Source organism: Dama dama, chromosome 15 (genome assembly GCF_033118175.1).
Source record: "Dama dama isolate Ldn47 chromosome 15, ASM3311817v1, whole genome shotgun sequence".
NCBI lineage: Eukaryota > Metazoa > Chordata > Mammalia > Artiodactyla > Cervidae > Dama > Dama dama.
Window position 1 is genome coordinate 29820033 of NC_083695.1, and position 20203 is coordinate 29840235.

Sequence of the window (20203 nt, forward strand, 5' to 3'; positions counted from 1 at the left end):
TGTCATCCATTCTTTTGTGTAAAAGGGATGCTCCATGGACAAAGGGGCTGCTTCAGCCGACAGTGCAGACCAGTTCATGAGGGTTTATCTTGCAGACAGCTGTCGTGTGCTGGTAACCAGCCCACATGCTTCTTCCCAGGTCATTACCCGCATTATTGAAAAGATATGTACTTCACTGCTCTATCAAGGACATCCTTAAGCAACACGCTGGTGTATTTTGTCATCACAATTGACAACCAGCCCAGTCTGGGGCCACTGCTGAGCCTCCTGCTGAGTGTCTAGCACTTTTACCCACTGTGGCCTTTGCTCCTCATGGTGAGACAGGCAATGATGTCTTAGTACCTGAGAACACTTTGACCTTGCGCTTCATTCATTGGAGCAGGAGAGTTCTTCCTGGTCACGGTCTTCCCTGCTCAGGAAAGTGAGGCAGGTGCACAGGGAGGTGAGGGAGAAGGCTAGGATGCCCCCGGTCCTGACTCTTTCTTCCACTGTCTCTGTGACCGGGCAGGTCTCTGGACCTCAGCTGGCTCTCCTGTAAAATGAGAGGGACAGACTGGAGTCTCAGAGGTGGGTGTGACTCTAAATTAAGATATATGTTGGTGCTTAAGCGGAATTTAGACCCTGTCCCATGTCTGCATGTGTGTGTGTGCTGGATGTTGGGGGATGAGACCCAGGGCTGGGGGTGGACTGGTGTGAGTCCCTGCCCTGGGCCCAACTGAAAATCTGAAACCCCACTCTCTCCCCTCCTCCCCAGCTCTCCCCTGGCCCCACAGTAGGGGAATCCTGGAGCATGGTGACTTCCTCTGTGTTTGTTCTGCGGCTGAGACAGATGTTTCCTGCAGCTGGCCACTCAGCCTCCTGCCCTATTTTTAGCTCCATTGTTACCCGCCCCAGGCATCTGGCTGCCAGGGGTCCGTGAGAGGCTGTGGCCCTGAAAGGGGCACTCTTCCCTGGGTCCAGCTTGTTCTCTGCCTGCTGCCAGGTCCCTGGGTTAAGCTTCCCAGTGTCTTTTGGGAAAGTGAGGCTGGCTTCAGGGGAAATGGGAGCGTGATGGGTGGACAGTGCAGTGGATACGGCCCAGGCTGCGGAACCAGAGGCCTGGCTCTGTTATGTCATGTAGTGAACTCTCTGAGCCTCAGTTTTTCCATCTGTTAAATGGCACAAAAGCCTGTGTGTCTGCCTTTCTCATAGGGTTGTTCTGAAGCTGAAATGATAGTAGATGTGCAATTCGTTTAGCACAGTGACATTCGGAACCTACAACTATTGTGGATTCTACCCTGGGTGGGGGGTTGGGGGGCGGTGCGGAGGAGCGTCAGATCCAGAGTGGGGAGATGAGGCTTGTACTTACCAAACACCAGTCCAGTGGGTTCAAGGTCAGGGTCATTTGGGGTCCAGGCTGTGTGTTGGAAGGTTTGGAGGGGAAGGGGACATTTCCACTGCATGGTCTTGGATGGCATTCCTAGTGGTAGAATCAGGAGGGCAGAGGCATGGAGGCAGGGAAGGGCCAGATGCATGCTGGGAGATTCCAGCAGTCAAGGGCCTTGAGCATCTCTGGCCAGCAGCTCTGGTGGTGCTCCTCCCTAGGAGGGGCCCCACAGTGGGTCTGGGGACCAAAAGCTTGGCAGCCCTCTTCCTGGGCTGGCGGTCAGCACAGCAGCTCTGCTTCTAGCTGTTTTATACATTGAACTTCTGTGAAAGATTGATTTTGCACAGAGGGTTGAGCTGCTAAAATCTCGTCCTACCAATCTTGACCAGCCCTCCTACTTCCTAGGTGGACATCAAATGTGACCCACAGAGGACTAGGTGGAACTTGAGGCTTCTCAGAGAACCTGTGCTGGAGGGGAACATCTCTTGCAGCTTGACCTGCTCCTTCCCATGGGGCAGCTGAGACCTTGGCTTTGCCTGGAGTGTCAGGGGTGTGGAGGGTAAATAGGGGATGGTGAGGGTGGAAACGGGAGGCTGGAAGGCTAGGCAAGGGAGTCTAGATTGGAGGCCATAGGGCTGGGACGGGTGGGGACAAACCCCAGAATTGGGTCATCATTCTTACCAGCTCCTTAAAATGATGCTTCAGGTCCCTGTGGCATTGCTGGAGGTCAGAAATGGGGTTCAAGTGTAAGTTCCCACTGGCCCTTTGGAGCCCAGTCCCTGCAAGCAGCCAGGAGAGTGTTGGCAGGGTCAGGGCCCTCGGTGTGGTGTCAGGAGACTGTAGGTTCTGCTGACCTTGAAAAGCCCAAATGGCCAGCTTCTTGGAGCATCGTTACTGGGCATGTGAGGGTATCCAGGTGCTTCTAACCCTGCTCTCTCCGGGGCCCTCCCACTACTCTTAATCCTAGATGGAGAGAAGCTTCAGCCTGTTTCAGGCACAGAAGGAATGTCCTTCCCAGGGTTGACTGACACCTCCCCGGGGATGTCTATACTCCCCTCCTGCTTGACAGAATCTATAGGCAGGGTGCCTCCCAGCCAGATAATACCTGTTTGTTTTCTGCAGAGTTCTCCTCATCAGAAAGGCCTCTAGAGGGACTTGGAGAGACTCCAGATGGGGACACTTGTGGTCTCTGTCTTCCTTTTTGGAGGAGTGGAGCCCAAGCCTCTATCTACAGGGTGGAACAAACATTTAGCAGCTTGGAACCTTCTAGATTTCTGCAGATGATTTGGAGAAGGCTTCTGCATCACATGGTCTGTCAGTCAATGGTAGCGTGACATTTGTGCATATCCTCAGCTACCCCATGGGCCCTGGTGGCCATGGACAGCGTCTTCTGTATTCCGTGAGCTGCTGTGGCCCCAGCATGGGCTGGACTCACGGGATCCTGGTGTTGTTGACCTGCCTGAGCACGACCAGAGGGAACTTGATGTTCTCCTGAGAAAGGAGGAAGAAGGAAGTTGTGCCTTGCGGCTTGTGGTCATTGAGGGCCATCCCTAAAAATAACAGAGTGCATTAGTCAGGATTAGATTTGGCTGCGAGGAATAGGAAAAGCCAAATGACAGTGGTTTACACAAGATGGAAGTTTATTTCTGTGTCCTGTCCGAGCCCGGAGCTCTGCGGTCCAGGCCATGATGTGGTGATTCTGCTACACAGATTCCCGGGGTGTGGCTTCATGTGCTCACAGCTCAAGACGGCTGCTAAATGTCAGCCATCATGCCTGTGTTCCAGGCAGCAGGCTGGAGGAAAGGAGTAAAGGGGGCTCATAGGGAAGGATCTGGAATTTGCAAAGGACACTGTCCCTCATGTTTCATTAGCTAGGATTAGTCACCTGTCCCAAGTAGCTGTGGGGGAGATTAGGAGTGTGGCCCTTGCTGTAGGCAGCCACACTCTCAGCTAGCTGCCCTATTCCTTGTCTGGTTTGTTTAATACAGATGAAGGGAGGGAGAGGGCCTGAAGGCAGTGTGGGCATTCCTTTTTTTTGGGGGGGGCTATGCATCTTGTGGGATCTTAGTTCCCCAACCTGGAATTGAACCCATGCCCCTTGCAGTGAAAGCACAGAATCTTAACCATAGGACTACCGGGGAAGTCCCCACTGTGGGCATTTACTGGAGGTTTTTCCCAGGCTGAGAAGCTGGGCCAGTGGTTCAAGGGTGGCAGAATCTCCACCAGGGAGATTTCTTTGGAGGAGGCCAGTCCTGCCTTGGGACCAGAAAGCCACATACATGCTCCAGGACAGGAAGGGAAGCAGGTGCTGAGCCCAAGAGAGAAAGGCTTTCCAGGGGCTGGAGCCAGCCCCATGGAGTGGTCACAGTGAGGGAGGTGGGCCACCCTCTTCTCAGAGGGTCGGTGTGTGCTGAGACAGTGTGGCCCTATCTGGGCTGCTGGGGCCTGGGGGAAGAGGACACGCTTGGGAAAGATGGAAGACCCACAGGTGCTGGGACACAAGTGGACCGGATACAGCACTTGTGGGGCTGACCCAGGACGAGGGCTCAACCTGGAGTACTGTCCCCACGTGGTCCACAGGCCTGGAGGGTAGCAGGGGCGTCCCACAGCACCCTCCTGTTGAGCATATTTGGGTTCTCTGGAGATCTGCAGTTGGATTGGAAATTCCTTGACTTTCAGGTCCTAGCGGCTAATGAGAATGGAAAGAAAGAAAACCATAGGGCCCAAGTACTTTGCATGTGCGGACTGAAGACTTTCTCCTTCCAGATGAGATGCCTTCTTTGAGGCTTCAGGGAGGGGAATGTGTGGAAAAGTAGCTTCTTATAAGGTAGCTAAATATTTAAACATGTTTTAATTTTAAAAATACTTTAAATACCAATTTTTTATTTTGAAAAATTTCAAACTTACTGAAAAGTTGAAAGAAGAGAACGCAAGTCCCTCCTCACCAGTTGCTAGTATTTGTTCCCTCTCCCCCTACTCCCTAAACCATATGAAATTCATAGATGTCAGGATCCTGCACCTGTAAACCCTTCAGCTTGTGTCTCCTAAGAATGAGGACATTCTCCTCGTTTCCACATTTTGACATCCAAGGAAGTGAGCTTATTTATCCAACAAAATATAATCTATGTTCAGATTTTCTGACTTCTCCTCAGGATGCCCACTGTAGTCCCCTGCCCCATCTCCAGTCTAAGGTCCCACCACATCAGCAGAGCATCCTCTCAGGACAACTGGCCCACCATGGGGAGCCCCTGAGGTAGGGGTTCCCTAAACCTGGAGGCAGACAACTAGGGGTGCTGGAAAGGGCCCTTTTCCTTCCTGAGTGTCCCAGATTCCAGGAGCCTGCAGGCCCTACTGGAGCATCTGGTGACACGTGCCAGGGTCTTTGCTGGCCGCAGGGCAGGCAGGAGCCCCCTCTCTGTTCTCCACCTGTCAGGTGAGCTGAGAGGGAGGCTCGCTTGCCCCTCATTGAGAGTGGGGGCCCGCGGTTCACCTGCAGTTTCCCCCAGCCCAGGGGTCCACCTGCAGGGTGATCCCCTTCCTCTGACCTTGGCCCCTACTCACTGCAGGTCCTCAGCGGGCTGCCCAGTTGCTCTGCCCCACCTGCCTTTGTCCCACTTCGAGTTCCATCTCTGGGGGCTCCCCGTCATTTGCAGGCTGAAGTCTGGAACTCAAGGCCCGCCTCACAGAGGCAGCCCACTGCTGAACACATGGCTTTATTTGCAAACATTCATTCACCTTCTGATTTTAACTTTTAACCTTTTTTTTCACTTTAGAAAAAATGGAAACATTTCAGAAAGATATTCAGCTGGTGAAGGTCTCCTGTGATCTCAGATCCCAGATAGCTTCATTTAATTTTATTAAAATACTTACTTCTTTATTTGGCTGCACTGGGTCCTCGTTGCAGCAGTGGGATCTTTGGTTGGGGCATGCAGGAACTAGTTTCCTGATTAGGGATTGAATCTGGGCCCCTTGCATTGGGAGTGCGGAGTCTTAGTCACTGGATCAGGGAAGCCCCTTTTAATTTTTTTAAATTGACCTCATCCTAGTTTTAAAGAGGCTAAGGAGCAGAGATTGTGTGAAGGGATGGGTCTGGGTGACCAGCCAAAGACATGAGGTGATGGGCCACGCAGCAGAAACTAGATTTCTGCCTCTGCTAAAGCCATATGAAAGTGAAAGAAAAGAAAAGTGAAGTCGCTCAGTCGTGTCCAACTCTTTGTGACCCCATGGACTGTAGCCTACCCTGCTCCTCCGTCCATGGGACTTTCCGGGTAAGAATACTGGAGTGGGGTGCCATTTCTTTGTCCAGGAGATCTTCCCAACCCAGGCATTGAACCTGGGTCTCCCGCATTGTAGGCAGCCTGGGGAAATAAACATAGCCGGCCCTGCTTAGCGGTTTTCTTTCGGCAAAGTGAGAGTCATAAACCCTGTTCACCTCCCTCGAGGGTTGTCAGGAGCAAAGGCAGAGAAACAACAAAGACACAGAAAACCCCGCCAGGCTGTAGGAATGGAGTGATTTTCATGGGAACATGAATGACCACAGGCAGAGGGGGCGCAGGTGGCAAAGGCATCGAGCTGAGGGTGTGCAGGGGGACTAGGGGTGGGTGAGGTGGGGGCTACACTGGGTGGGGGTGGCCTTTGTCCAGCTTTGAAACTACTGCAAATGACCATAGCTAAAAACATTCCCAAAGTAATGATGTTTGTTGTAGGAGATTTAGAAGTGGTGAATAAGCAAAAAAGAAGATAACCATGTTCAGTCCCTCAGCTCAGAAATAAGTACTATAATGTTTAGACATCTTTCCACCTTGTGTGCCTGCTTGTTGAGTACCATCCTTGGTCCCATCAACAAGGAGCTGGCCAGAGTGAGAGGGTGAAGTGATGGAGCCAATTTGTTCTCTTAGCAAGTATGTGTCTGGCTCTTCCCTAGAGCCAGGCAGTGGGACCCAGGACATAGGATACCCACTGCTGGGAACAGCATGCCGTGGAGGAGAATGGAGAGTCCCATTTTGTGATGCTCACAATGGGCAGTGGGAGCTGAGAGATGGGGGTGGGTGTGTAGTCAGGGAGAGCTTCCTGGAGGAGCTGGCAGGTAGGATGTGGAAGGGTGGGGAGGAGGGCAGTCCTGGTGAGAGTGCAGGGTGGGAGCATCTTTCCCCACACCCTCTTATGTGGGCTGAGACCTGGTCCTTGATGCCAGGCGCTCTTCTGTGGTCCTGAAAGATGCCCCCAAGTTGTCACGTGTTCATTTCAGAAATGTTTCCTGAGCATCTGCTGGGACCCATGTGCGGTTTGGTGCTGGGGCCAAGCCGTGGACACATCAGGCACCAACCAGCTCTTGGGAAGTTGAGGAGGCTGCTACTGTAGACATAATCCCATCAGTGAGGCAACTGAGAAGTAAAAGGTCATGAGCAGGAGAAGTGCTGAGGGGGTGGGGTGTGGACAGCCAGTATTGCCAGGACCCCAGAGAGGCTTCTGAGGTGGGGCATTTGAGCCAAGACCAGGGGAAGGGGCAGCCACGTGAACAAGCTAGACAGTGTTCCAGGCAGAGGAGTGGTGGGTGCCGTGAGGAGGAGGGCCTGTGGTGTTGGAAGGAGGAGGTGGACATGGCCTGCGGCTAGAGCGTCAGAGCCAGGGGAGGGGGTGGGGGCCTGTCCGCGGGGGTGAGGGCTTTGCATGTCATTGCATGATGGATGGAAGTGACACGACCTCCGCCTGAGTGCCCTCTGCCTGTGGCCGTCCGTGTTCCCGTGGTAATCATTCCATTCGGGCAGCCTACTGGGGCCGTTCTGTGTCTTTGTGGCTTTTCTATCTGTGCTACTGACAACAACCCTTAAGGGAGGTGAGGCAGGGTTTATGACTCCCACTTTACAGAAGAGGAAGCAGCTAAGTAGGGCGAACGACATGATTTAGGGCTTTAAAGATCCTTCTGGCTGCTGCTTAGAGGATGGGTGGCAGGGGGACAGAGAGAAGGAGGAAGCCTTCTTTCCTGGAGGCTGCTATCGTTGGACTAGTCAGGGGCCAGTGACCAGCAGTGGCAGAGCAGTTGACCGACTAAGGATGTGGGTGGGTTTTTGGAGCAAAGAGAGGACTTACCCAAGGTTCCAGAGAAGAGCTAGACTCTCGGTTCTTTTCTTTTTTTTTTTTTAAATAATTTTATTTAAAAACATTTAAAATTTTTATTGGTTGTGCTGGGTCCTCATTGCTGCATGTGGGCTTTCTCTAGCTGCACCGAGTGAGGGCCACTCTGTAGTTGTGGTGTGCAGGCTTCTCATTGCAGTAGCTTCTCTTGTTGCAGGGCACAGGCTCTCGGACATGTGGGCTTAGTAGTTGCAGCTCCCGGGCTCTAGAATAATGGCTCAGGAGTTGGGGTGCACAGGCTTAGCTGTCCCACAGCGTGTGGAATATTCCTGCACCAGGGATCAAACCCGTGTCTCCTGGTTGGCAGGGAGATTCTTTACCACTAAGCCACCAGGGAATCCCCTCTCTTGGTTTTTGATTAAGACCAGAAGCAGATTGAAACTTTCCTAGGTGGCTTACCAAAACAGAGTGAAACGGGGAGACTTAACGACTGTGTGTTTCTACAGCAGGGCAGGTGCTGTGGCCCAACCCCGCTTGGCCCTATTGTTTGCCCAGGATGAGTGCCAGGGCACTACTGAGCCCACTTATTCCTCCGGACTTTCCTTTAATAGGCAGTGTCTGGATGGGGCCCTGGTCCTGGCCGGGGAGGTTTAGACCTGGTACCAGTCTGCGGTTACAGGGAGGGAACATGGAGAAGGTAGGGAGAGAGTGCAGGGAGCCTGGGGTCTGGGGTGATGCGAAGGGCAGCTAGTGAGCTGTGCCCTCGCTGTGTGTTGGGCTGGGTAGGTGTCACCTTAAACACATTCACTTACTTCATCCCCAGATCATCCAGTTAGGGAGGCAGAGTTATAGTTGGGGTTATAGAGTTTATGGTTGGGGAAACTGAGTCTCAGAGAAGTTAAGCCATGTGCCACGTGACTAGTATGCGGTAGGGATGGGAATTTCAGCCCCAGAGTCCACCTTTCATGTTAAGTTTTCTGTCTGTGTCTGTGCTTAGTTGCTCAGCTGTGTCCGACTCTTTGTGACCCCAAGGACCGTAGCCCGCCAGGCTCCTCTGTCCATGGAATTCTCCAGGCAAGAATACTGGAGTGGGTTGCCATGCCCTCCTCCAGGGGATCTTCCCAACCCAGGGAGCAAACCCAGGTCTCCCACCTTGCAAGCAGATTCTTTACTGTCTGAGCCATCACACTGAGTTGAAATCACTGTATCTCCAACTAGGTGTGAGGATATTGGGGAGTTCTCACTTTTCTGTCTGTTGAATGGAGATGCTAGCACTGCCTTCCTGGAGTTTGCTCATGCCCCACACAGAAGTTTATAAATTCATACCTGCTGCAGTCACTGGGCTCAACTCTGAGGAATCTGAGCTGACCCAGGGGACCCTCAGGGACCATGGAGGACTTGAGACTCAGCAGCATTGTCCAACAGGAATATGGGTTTCCCTGCTCTCTGAAAGTAGAGTGTTCCTGTGGAAGTTTTGTTAGCTGAAATGACGTTAAGCGGAGACAAAATTACCTTAGGACACCTCTTGCTAATGGATGCGCAAAATGAATGGATATAAAGCACAGATGCTGACCTGTAGATCAGAGCTCTGGAGCTTGATGCTGAGATGCAGAGAGTGGTGCCGGGAAGGAGTTTGGCGGGGTCACTCTTCCTGCATGGGGTGCGCTGCCTCTGTCGTGTCTCCTGCAAGACAAGTCTCAATGCTGTTTTTATCTTCCACTTTTTTTGTGTGTGTGTGAAAGCAAAATCCTCTTTGGATTTCTTATGGTTATGAAAACAGTTATTAATATAGGTCTTTGGGAAGAGCAAAGTGGCATAAAGCGAACTTTCAAAAAGATGGGGGAATACCTGTATAAAGTCAGCCACATGTTTTTTCAATTAATGGTTTACAGTGTTGTGATAGTTTCATCATATGTGTCATTTTTTTTTAATTGATTAAGTTTTTGGCTGTGCCATACAGCATATGGGGGTCTTAGTTCCCTGACCAGGGATCAAACCCATGCCCCTTGCAGTGAAAGCACAGAGTTATAACCATTGGACCACCAGGGATATCCACATGTCATTTTAAATAGCCACATAAAAAAGTAAAACTAAATAGATGAACTTAATTTTAGTAACATATGTTATTTAATCCCAGAAATGTAAAACTACTATAATTTTGACATATAATCAACTGAACTAAACATATAATCAATAATACTAAATTGTTAATGAGATGTTTCACTTTTTTTGGTACTAAGTCTTTGAACTCTATATTTTACACTTGCAGTGCATCCCAGTTGGCAGTTACTGTATTGCACAGCGCAGCTCCAGAGTCTGATTGATGAGTGTTAGTCTGACATGCAGGCTAACAGCTGATTTTTATGGAGCACTCACTGACTAGGCCCTGTTCTGCAGGCTTGTCTAATTACACGGTGGACCCTTGAACCCCACAGGTTTGAACTGCGTGGGTTCGCTTATGTGTGAGTTTTTTTCATAGATAGCCGCTGCGCAGTCTGTGGTTGGTTGGATCCATATACTCGGAACTGCCGGTACATACCTTAGATTGCACGGAGGGTCAGCGTCTCTAACCTTTGTGTTGTTCAGGGATCAACTCTATTGTTACCCTCCATGGCAACCCCACAGTGGATTTCATTTCACAGATGTGGCATTTCACAGATGTGGCAACTAAGGTCCAGAGACGTAGCTTTGAGGTTTCACAGTGGGTGAGTTCTGGAGTTAAGGAGGAAGAGGTGATGGGAAGGAGCGAGCTCCTCTTGTATTTAACAGATTTACTTAGGTAAATTTCATATAACAGAATTTGCCCATGTTAAGTATACAGTTCAGCACTGGCTAATGTATGTAGTTGTATACCTGCCACATTCAATATATGGAGCAATTCCATCTCCCAAAGGTGTCCTCAAGGCCCTGTGTATTAGACTCCCCTGTCCCTGACAACTATCCATCTGCTTTCTGCCCCTAGAGTTTTACCTTTGCTTGATGTCATACAAATGGGACTATGAGTTTGAAGTCTCTGAGGCTTGGTGTGTTTCTCTTAGTGTGATATTTTCAAGGTTCATCCCATGTCATGTGTATATCAGTTACTTTTTCCTTTTTAAAAATTGCTGCGTAGTATTCCATTGTGGGCTTCCCTGGTGGCTTAATGGTAAAGAATCTGCCTGCCAATGCAGGAGATGTGGGTTCAGTCCATGGGTTGAGAAGATCCCCTGGAGAAGGAAATGGCACCCCACTCAAGTATTCTTGCCTGGGAAATCCTGCGGACAGAGGAGCCTGGTGGGCTACAGTCTACGGGGTTGCAAAAGTGTCACACACAACTTAATGACTAAACAACAACAATTTCATTCTATGGACGTGCACAGTTTTTTCATCTGTTCACCAGTTGATGGACTTGTGGGTTGATTTCTGTTGGGGCTGTAATGAATAATGCTGACATGGTTTCATTTCTCTTGGGTAGTTATCTACCTGAGAGTATAAGTGCTGAGTCACGTGGTAAGTGTCTGTTTAAATTTGTAAATGTTTGTTTAAATTTAAAGTGTCTGTTTAAATTAAACTACCGAGCTGTCTTGCAAAGTGGCTGTGTGATGTTACACTTAAGCACCATGTCTCCAGTTCCTCCACAGCTTTACTAACCCGTGATGTTGTCGGTCTTTTCAGGTTTGTCATTCCAGTGCATTTTGCTAATGATGTAAGATGCTGAACAACTTGTATATGCCTGTTTGACATCTGTATAGACCTTCAGATCCTTTGCCATTTTACATTGGGTATTTTGTTGGCTTAACATTGAGCTGTAAGAGTCGACACCTCTTTTTTGTTGCTGCTATTGTTCAGTTGCTAAGTCACGTCCGACTCTTTGTGACTCCATGGACTGCAGCATGGCAGGCTTCCCTGTCCTTCACTGTCACCTGGACTTTGCTCAAGCATCCAACCATATCCTCTGTTGTCCCCTTCTTTTCCTACTTTCAATCTTTCCCGGCATCAGGGTCTTTTCCAATGAGTCGGCTCTTCGTATCGGGTTGGGAATAAATGAGATATGTTAGCTGCTTTGCTGTCAGAGGTCCACCCATTGGTCCTCCTGGCATGCCCCTGGGTCAGTACTCAAGATCACTGGCTATCTCAGGTACCTGCTAAACCCTCCCCTTTCTGCTCACCCCAGGTAGGCTTGGGAATCACATACTTACCAACAACCCCTGACTTGGCCAGAAGTATAGTGTCTGCTCAGTACAATCTCCCTGTGCTCACAACAAAGGCCCCCCTTTGCCTCAGGCTGGAGTCAGCACGCCCAGCCAGGGGACTTGGGATGGGGGCTGGGAGCCTTGGGTCCCCCTTCTGTCCTTATGACCTCTTGCTTTATGATTTGGAGCTCATCACTTTTCCTCTCTGGACCTCAGTTTCCTCATCTGTAGAAAGAGAAGGTTGGACTAGTTGACTCCAGGGATATAGCTACTCTGAATCTCTGCTCTAGGTGGCTTGGTGATGGCCATTTGTGGAGGTTCCTGTAGTCATAGCATTCCTTAAGGCAGGACTTGGGATTTTGCAAGAGGGTCTGGTGGGCAGGAAAGGCAAAGAAAGGAATGGGGCAGAATGATGGCTGGCTCAGGAGCAGATGTCCAGCTTTCTGCTTCAGTTGGAAGAGCCAGACTCTGCTTTGGAATAGCCACCATTCATCTTTTCCAAGCTCACAGGGTTTGACAAGCTGAAGATCATGGTTTCTGTATCATGTCCAGGACAAAGGATAGAGGGGAGCTGGTGGTTTGAATTAGACTGAGACCAGAGTGGTCCCTGGTCTGATAATTATGTGGTGGTATGAAGGGAGTGATAAGTGCAAGCCACGTTTCTAGATACTTGCAGAGCCGCTGTGTGATGTGAAAACATCTCTGAGCTCAGTGGTGACCATGTCCTGGGCTCTGAGACACGACACGGGCAGCCTTCACTCGTGATTGAAGGAAATGCTTGCTTTTAGTCAGAAGTTAGGAAAATAAGGCATAAATGTTTGCAAACCGTCCAGGCTCATAGACCCTCCTATCTTACTGTCTAGTCTTATCCTAGTCTACCCCCGATTCTCCTTCTAGCAGAGAATTGAGCAGTAGGGACCTCCCCCACATCTGCCCTTGCTGGCCCCTGGCCCTGGCCATGGACAGCAGTGGTGTCACTGCTAGGACTGCTAATCTTAGGAGCCAGACGCTTGTGGAAGCGGCCTTCAGACTATCTCATCCTTCACTGTCACTTTATGATGGGGACACTGAGGCCCAGGGGGGAGAAGTAAGTTGCTGAAGGTCCCAGAGCATGGGGCCTGCAGGGTGAAGGGCCCTGTACTGGCGAGGCTCACTCTAGCCCGAATTGAAAGAGATTTTGGGGGAGAGTTGCAGAGTGATAAACCTGGGAAGTCCGGGGTTTCCCCCTCTTGTAGACATTTTGGAGACAGGTCAACTTTCAGAGGCCGCGGTCCTTCCCCCACTCCTCCAGCCTACAGCTGTGCACATCTGTACTGTGTCTGGGCTGTCCTTTCAGGGACTGGCTGGGGCCTGTCATCGCCTCTGAAGCCTGTGAGACACTAGAGCTGGAGCTGTGGGGGCGGCGAGGTGGGTGTCAGGCCCGGCCTCACCCCGTGGGAGCAGGGCTCGGCTTTGGCCTGGCAGCTGAAGCCAGCTGTTGCCTCCTGCGGTTCTTTCCCATGTCCATCCGTCACTCCCTCCTTTGGGACAGCCACTGAGCCCATTCTTGGAGGCGGCTCTTCCCACCCCCCCTGCCCAATGCCTCTTTGACCCAGGCTGCTGCGAGGGGTCTGGGGAACGTTGGGGAGCCATGGAGAGAAGGTTCTGGCTCTGCTGACAGTCAGCAGGAGATCCACTGTGGAGCCCCTCACCTTCTCTGAGCGCCTGAGTTTCTGTTTGGAAATAGAGCCTTCGTCCTTCCACCTTCTACCAAGAAGAAAAGGAAAAGAGAGAAAAAAGAGAGAGATTGGCCCGGGTGTGGAGAGCTGCGACGAGGCTCTTATAAACACAAGGTGTGCCTGTTAGCAGAGCTGTCACACGCCTGCTGGGAGTTGTCAAGGGTGACAAGGCTGGGCTGGAGAGAGAGGGGACCCTTTCCAAACTGGAGAAGGAGAGGTGGTGGTTTGGGGTGCTGGGAGGGACGGAATGAGTAGTCATTCTGTCTGGGTGACTCTGGGAAGAGGGAGACTGAGGGCACGGCCCTGGAAGGCTGGGGGAGCACTACCTTGGAACCGGGAACTCTGACCCCTGGAGGAGTGAGGCTGTGGTGAGCTCAGCCTTCAGAGTGACCTGCTTCCTGGCCTTCATGCTGACTCCTGACCCCACCATCCCCTTCCTGAGGTGCTGCTGCTGCTTATGAGAGGGGGGAGGGCTGGGAGTGTGTGGATGGTGGGGAGCAGGTGGTCCCACTGATGGGGAGCAGCTCATGCCCAGATTAGGACAGCTTGGGGAGGGGAGCAGAGGGGAGCCATCCGGTTTTAAGGACTGTATTGTCCCTGTGCTTTCAGAATGGAGGGCTTCCTTAGAGGCTCAGATGGTAAAGAATTTGCCTATCAATGCAGGAGACCCAGGCTCAATCTCTAGGTTGGGAAGATCCCCTAGAGAAGAGAATGGCTACCCACTCCAGTATTCTTGCCTGGAGAATCCCATGGACAGAGGAGCCTGGCAGGCTACAGTCCATGGGGTTGCAAAGAGTTGGACCCAACTGAGTGACTGACACTCAGGGTGCAGGTGGGAGTGGGAACCAGCGGGGCAGGGAACCGCCTCCCCTCCCCAGTCCTGGGCCATCAGTGCCGTGGGGACCAGCTGCTGCTGGGCTCTGAGAAAGTTCTGTGAGCCTCTGTCTCCTGTGTCTGTCACCTGAATTCCCAGCCCCTTCCCTCCCAGCAGCCCTGGTTCTCGGACCCCTGAGCCAGTCTCCCCCACACCCTCTGCCAGCTGCTAGTGGCTCTCCTGGCCTGCTTCTCCAGCCTTTTTGTTTTAAGTAGGTTTTACTACCCAGTGTTCAGAAAATGCAGATAAGGAAAAAGGAGAAAATAAAAACTGTCTGTAATGTCATCACCAGCTGATGACCTAGGTTAGCGTCTTGGTGTGTGCCCTCCCAGACTTTTCTCCTGCTTTGTGCTCACGTATTAAAATGGATTATATCCTGTGCTTGCTTTGCAGCCTGTTCCTCTTCCCTTCTGGTTGCCTAGCTATCTCTCCACATCAGTCAATATATTTTTAAGGCTGTTTAACATTCCACCTTAGAGATGCCCCATAATTTATTCGACAAATCCCCTGTTGCAGGCCATTTCCAGTGTTTTGTTACTATAAATAACATTGCGATCAACAAAACACCCTTGTAGCCCACTCTTTGCACACATCCTTCACTACTTCCCTAGGAGAGAGCCCTGCAGTGGGAATTGTCAGACCACAAGGATGGCCCGGCATGCTGGATGTCGGGCAAAAGCTTTGGCTGTTGAGATGTTGGTGATGTAGACGTTGTTGATGTTGAGGTTGTTGATGGAGAGTTCAGGGGCCTTGATCTGCTGAGAACTCACCTAGTCTGGACTTCCCTGGCCTCTTTTGTGACATTCACAACTATGTTCTGTTCCCATCCAAACCCTTCAAAGCCATCTCCAGGCTTCCCTCTGCCTCTGGTGACAGCCTTCCCGTTCTCCTGGTCTGGAAGGCCTGGTCTCCATGTGGCCTGACCCAGGTACTTGGAGCCTTGGGTCCTGACTTGGTGGGGATGGTTAACTCCTTTCTAACTGTCTTATCTTCACTAGGGAGGGGTAAACTGTAAGGGGTCAGGGTTGTGTCTTCTTGTCTGTCCATGTCCATAACTCTCCCCAGAGCAGTAGCAGAGGGCCAGGCACAATGGTAGGCCTCAGCCAACATGTGCTTTGCTGAACAACAGCTGCGGGGTGAGTGGGCCCTCTCTGGGCCTCAGACTTTGTTCACAGGGCAGAGGTGAGGGGTGGGCTGGGTCCCTTCCTGCTGTGACTTTTCCCATCCCCTCCTTGATCGCACCTCCTCTTACCCCACAGGTCTTGGGTCCTGAGGCTGCCAGCAGACTATGGGTACAACAGCCAGCACAGCCCAGCAGACGGTCTCGGCAAGTGCACCCTTTGAGGGCCTCCAGGACGGTGGCTCGATGGATGGTCGGCACTCACTCAGCGTCCACTCCTTCCAGACCACGGGCTTGCACAACAGTAAGGCCAAGTCCATCATCCCCAACAAGGTGGCCCCCGTCGTGATCACGTGAGTGGCAGGACAAGTATGACCCTCTTCCCAGAAGACCTGGCCAGAGGGAGCTGCCTGGAGGGGTGGTGGCATACAGCACTTAACGTCTCCAATCTGCTTCCACTGAGGAAGACACTGAGGCCCAGAGAGGTTAAGCAGTTTGTCTGGAGTCACACAGCAAGTGGGTGGCAGAACTGCTGTCCTTTGGGGTTCTCTTAGCCCATATTACTTATCATGTCGTGGTTGCCAAGGAGTGTAGGAAAGGGAAGAGTGGCTGGCTGGGGTGAGGTTGGGACGCATTTTTGAGAGTAATTTTTCACTGAACTTTTTAAAAGGAAGTTTATGTACTTAGATACATAACATTTAGATATTTCCCCCCCCCCCCCCCCCACAGTCTGTAATTATGGTTCAAAACTGAGGTTGACACCAGGCTGTTAGAGGGCCTTGGGCTGAAAAAGCTGGAAGCTGTTGTTGGTCAACTTTCCTAATTAGGCCTTTCAGGGACGTTCCCAGAGGCGACTGAGGGTTTGTTCTGGCCCCATACTTTGGGAGACCTGGACACCCTGCGTGTGTCCTGTGGGCCCAGGGAAGGAGCGGGTGCCGAGAGCCTGAGGCCAGGGAGCCGGAGGGACATTGGCTCTGTCTCCTGGTGAGTTGGGAAGCCTTGTCTTTCCTCGCATCCTCCCACTGAGCGCTCTGCCTTTGGACCCCTCCAGGATGGAGGAAGGTAGACATGATTAGCTAAGCACTGGATGTGTTCCATGTGGTGACGTTTGGTGGAGGCCTAGCAGATGGGGCCTTCTGTGTAAGGAAACCTGAAGGAGTGATAAATCCGGCCTGCTGGCTTTGGGGCCTGACAGGAAAGCTGTAATCATAATACATTACTTTGCTCATGATAAGGGGAGGAAGGAGATGTTAAGTAAAAGGGACTTGATATGGAGTCTTTTGACTAGCACACGGCAGAACTCAGTTTGGGTCTTGAGCATATGTGTTGGAAATCCTGGGCCCAGCTCTGCCTCTCCCCTGCTCTGTGACCTTGGGCAAATCCTTTTCCCTCTCATAAAGGCTTAGTTCCCTTATCAGGATATATGGGGATGACATTAAAAAATTTAAGCATGGCATGGCTCAACATTCTCTGGCCTGCTGTAAAAACCCACTTCAGTGGTATTGTGCGTGCCTCCTAGAGCCAACTGTGACCTAGTGATCCTTGCGGTGTAGCTTGTTTGTGGTAGAAGGGACCTTAGAAGATCATCCAAAACTGGGGCTGTCAAACTGTATCCTTCAGGCCAAATCAGGTCACCGCTGTTTTGGTAAAGAAGTCTTTGTTGGGACACAGCCACGCCCACTCATTTGCATATCATCAAAGGATGCTTAAGGCTGCAGTGGTAGACTTGAGTAGTTGTAGCAGACTGCGGGGAGCCCACAAAGCCTAAAGTGTTTACTGTCTGGTCCTTAATAGAAAAGGTTTTCTGACTCCTGATCTAATCAACCGCTTTTTTAGGTCAGATATGGAAACTGAGTTTTGGGAAGGCAGGATTTGCCCGCCATGGGTCGTGTGTGAGAGGGAGACAGAGCTGGCTGAGGGAACCCAGGTCTCATGATTCCTGTCTACTGCTCCCCACCCTACTCATTCCATCACCCTGCCTATCGTTTTGTAAAGAGATGTCAGGCCCCAGATCGTGAGCCCTGGGAGGCTGTGTCTGATTCATTGTTATAATCAGCACAGAAGTTTTTTTGGGTCTGGAATGCACAGCCCTCCCTCAGGTTTAGCATCTTCAGAAATCTTTCTGTTTTGTTTGAAATGGCCCTGGGTGGAGGTAGAACTCTTGCTTGTAATAGTAATTAGATTACTAGATGATTAGAGTCCCTGAGGCACTTACTTCATTAGTGCTTTGTCTTCTCACAGCAGCCCTTAGGACGTGGGAATTACTGGAGATACTATAGACCCGAGCAACTTCAAAGCCGTGGAGCTGAAGTCATACCCAGGCCCCAAGGCCTGTGTCCTGAACCACTGCACTGTACTGTGGGATTGTCAGTGTGGGGTCTCTTCTCAGAGACAGTCTGATGGAGGGACCATCTGGGGCCAAAGTAAGCCTTGTTTAAGGAGGCTTTAACCAAGACGGAAGCTTCTCTCTACACAAAAGTCCAGGAGGTATTGCAGGCTGGGATGACTGCTCCATAATTGGCCAGGCTCCTACTTTTGTTGCCTTGCCATCATCAGCATCTATCTCCTGCCATCACTTTAGGGTGCTTTCCAGAGAGGAGGAAGGAAGAGTAGAAGGCATACATCTTCTCTCCTTTAAGGGAATGGCCCAGAAGTTGCATACTTCTCCTCACATCCCATTGGCCAGAACTGAATCACATGATCATACTAGCTGCAAGGGAGGCAGGGACTTGTAGTCTTCAGCTGGATGGCCCAGTCACAATTTCAGGGAACTATTGCTGAGGAAGAAGGGGAGAGTGGATATTGGGGGACAGTAGGCAGCATCTGTCATAAATGCGTGTGTGGGACGGGGTGGTCCTGCTGTGGGCCTGGTGAGGGTGGAGTGTATCCTGGCCACCGTGCTTGCCTGACACCATCTGCATCCTGCCCCTGCCAGGTACAACTGCAAGGAGGAGTTCCAGATCCACGATGAGCTACTCAAAGCCCATTACACACTGGGCCGGCTCTCAGATGCCACCCCTGAGCACTACCTGATACAGGTGAGGTCAGGCCTGCCCCTCTCTCTCCCTTCCTGCCTCCCACCTCTGCAGCCCTCCTTCCTCACAGGCTCCCTCCCTAATCTCCCCCTGCTTTCCCCATGGCCTCCTTCTCTGCCTCACCCCATCCTCTGGGACGCTGATCCCACTTGATCTCACTCTCTGATACCTAGGGCCTATTCTTGCTGCCCTGTGGAGACCCTGCTCTTTTGTCCCCATGTGTCCCCTGCCTGGCCCCAGCCTGGCCACACCCCTCCCTCTGAGCACCAAGGAAGACACACATGGAAACCTGAAGGGCTTGGGGCCCCAGACTGCTCTTCTCAGGCTAAGAATCATCATCCCATTGTCTTTTGAAGTTTTAGGACTTCTTTGGTGCATAGATAGAGATGTAGACATAGATGTACATCTATCTAGATCTATCTTTTTTTTTAACCTTAAAATACCCCCTGGAAAGTAAAGTCTCCAAGGGCAGATGAGTTTTCATGTGTCTTGTTGACTGCTATAGTCCCAGGTTCTAGAACAGTGCTTGGGTAATCATGTAGGTGCTCAAAAACAGTCAGGGAATGAATTAATGGTAGTCATGATGATTAAACTGTATTTGTTGAAAGAGGGTCTGGGTGGGAGGTAGTGGTGGATGGGTAGGTGGGTGAACGGGTAGATGAGATGACTTCATGGTTTCTCTTTGCCCGGGAATGAATCTCCTGGTTCCCCCTGCTCTCACCTGATCGCTTTTTTCTCTGTGGTCTCTGTCCCCAGCTGGGGAAGGGAGAGACCTGCCCATACTCAGAACAGCAGGCCCCTGGGAAGTGGCTCACACCTTTCTCCTAGTTGGTTACTGGCGCCCCAGCTGTGGTTCCCTACTTGAACCTCTTTTCCATGAGCTTCCTCTCTGGGTGAGAGATGTTTGTCTTCTGCCCTGGGAGCTGCAGGCACACCCTACAGGCAGCTTTGGTTTTCAGTTTCCTGTCCCGGTAGTGCTTCTCCCTGCTCTCCTTCCTCAAGTCCTGGCTCAGATGCCACCTCCTGCATGAAGCCTTCTTTGATTCTCCTTCAGGAAGAGTTGTCTTCTCTCTTCCCACACTATATGACACCCTTCCTGGCATCAATAGTATTTTGTCTACTTTTCCCACGAGTCTGCAGACAACCTGAGGACCATGTCCCCCACCCCGGCTCCCTGCTCCCCATCCTCTGGGGCCTGGGATAGAGCCTTGTCTGTAGCTGTCCCTGCGTCATCTGAGTGACCCTGTGGCTCTCCCCTGCCAGGGCCGCTACTTCCTGGTGCGGGATGTCACTGAGAAGACGGACGTGCTGGGCACCCTGCAGAGCTGTGGGGCCCCCAACTTCCGGCAGGTGCGGGGCGGGCTCGCTGTGTTCGGCATGGGACAGCCCAGCCTCTCGGGGTTCAGGCAGGTCCTCCAGAAACTCCAGAAGGATGGACACCGGGTAAGCATGGCCATTTCCCAGGCAGGAACCAGTCCCCAAATCTGGGGAAATGGGTTTCCCGGAGCGGCAACTGCAGAGGCTCTGGAGGGCCCTGGCCATGTTATGGGGGAGGTGGTGAATGGTGACCAGGGCCAGGCCCTGCCAGGCCCTGAAAGTCCATGGTGATTGTGCTCAGCATGACTGGGAAATTCTGGGCAAATGTTTATTGCATTGTCCTGTATGGACATGGGAGCCCTGAGGTCAGAAGCCCCTCTGTACACCATGGAGTGATGATTACAGCCAAGACTTACATCCTCATGTTGACCCTACATGGGTGGGGAGATATTGTCCCATTTTACAGAGGAGAAAACTGAGGCCACAGCGGATAAGAAACACAGCCCCTGAGTGGTGTCCTAAGACC

General features: G+C 51.5%; 1 protein-coding gene across 10 annotated transcripts in view; it reads left to right on the plus strand.

The window, feature by feature from the left end:
* The window catches only part of PALD1 (phosphatase domain containing paladin 1), a 101128-nt gene that overhangs the window by 45931 nt on the left and 34994 nt on the right, over positions 1 to 20203 (plus strand). For 9 of the 10 annotated variants that reach the window (XM_061161726.1, XM_061161725.1, XM_061161722.1 and 6 more), the window contains 3 exons: positions 15465 to 15678; positions 18261 to 18363; positions 19624 to 19803. In XM_061161726.1, coding sequence (XP_061017709.1) covers positions 15494 to 15678; positions 18261 to 18363; positions 19624 to 19803 — 468 coding nt within the window. In that variant the 5' untranslated portion in view covers positions 15465 to 15493. Of the gene's footprint in view, positions 1 to 13423; positions 13446 to 15464; positions 15679 to 18260; positions 18364 to 19623; positions 19804 to 20203 lie in introns of those variants that run through there. The other variant, XM_061161723.1, reaches the window with a different exon arrangement.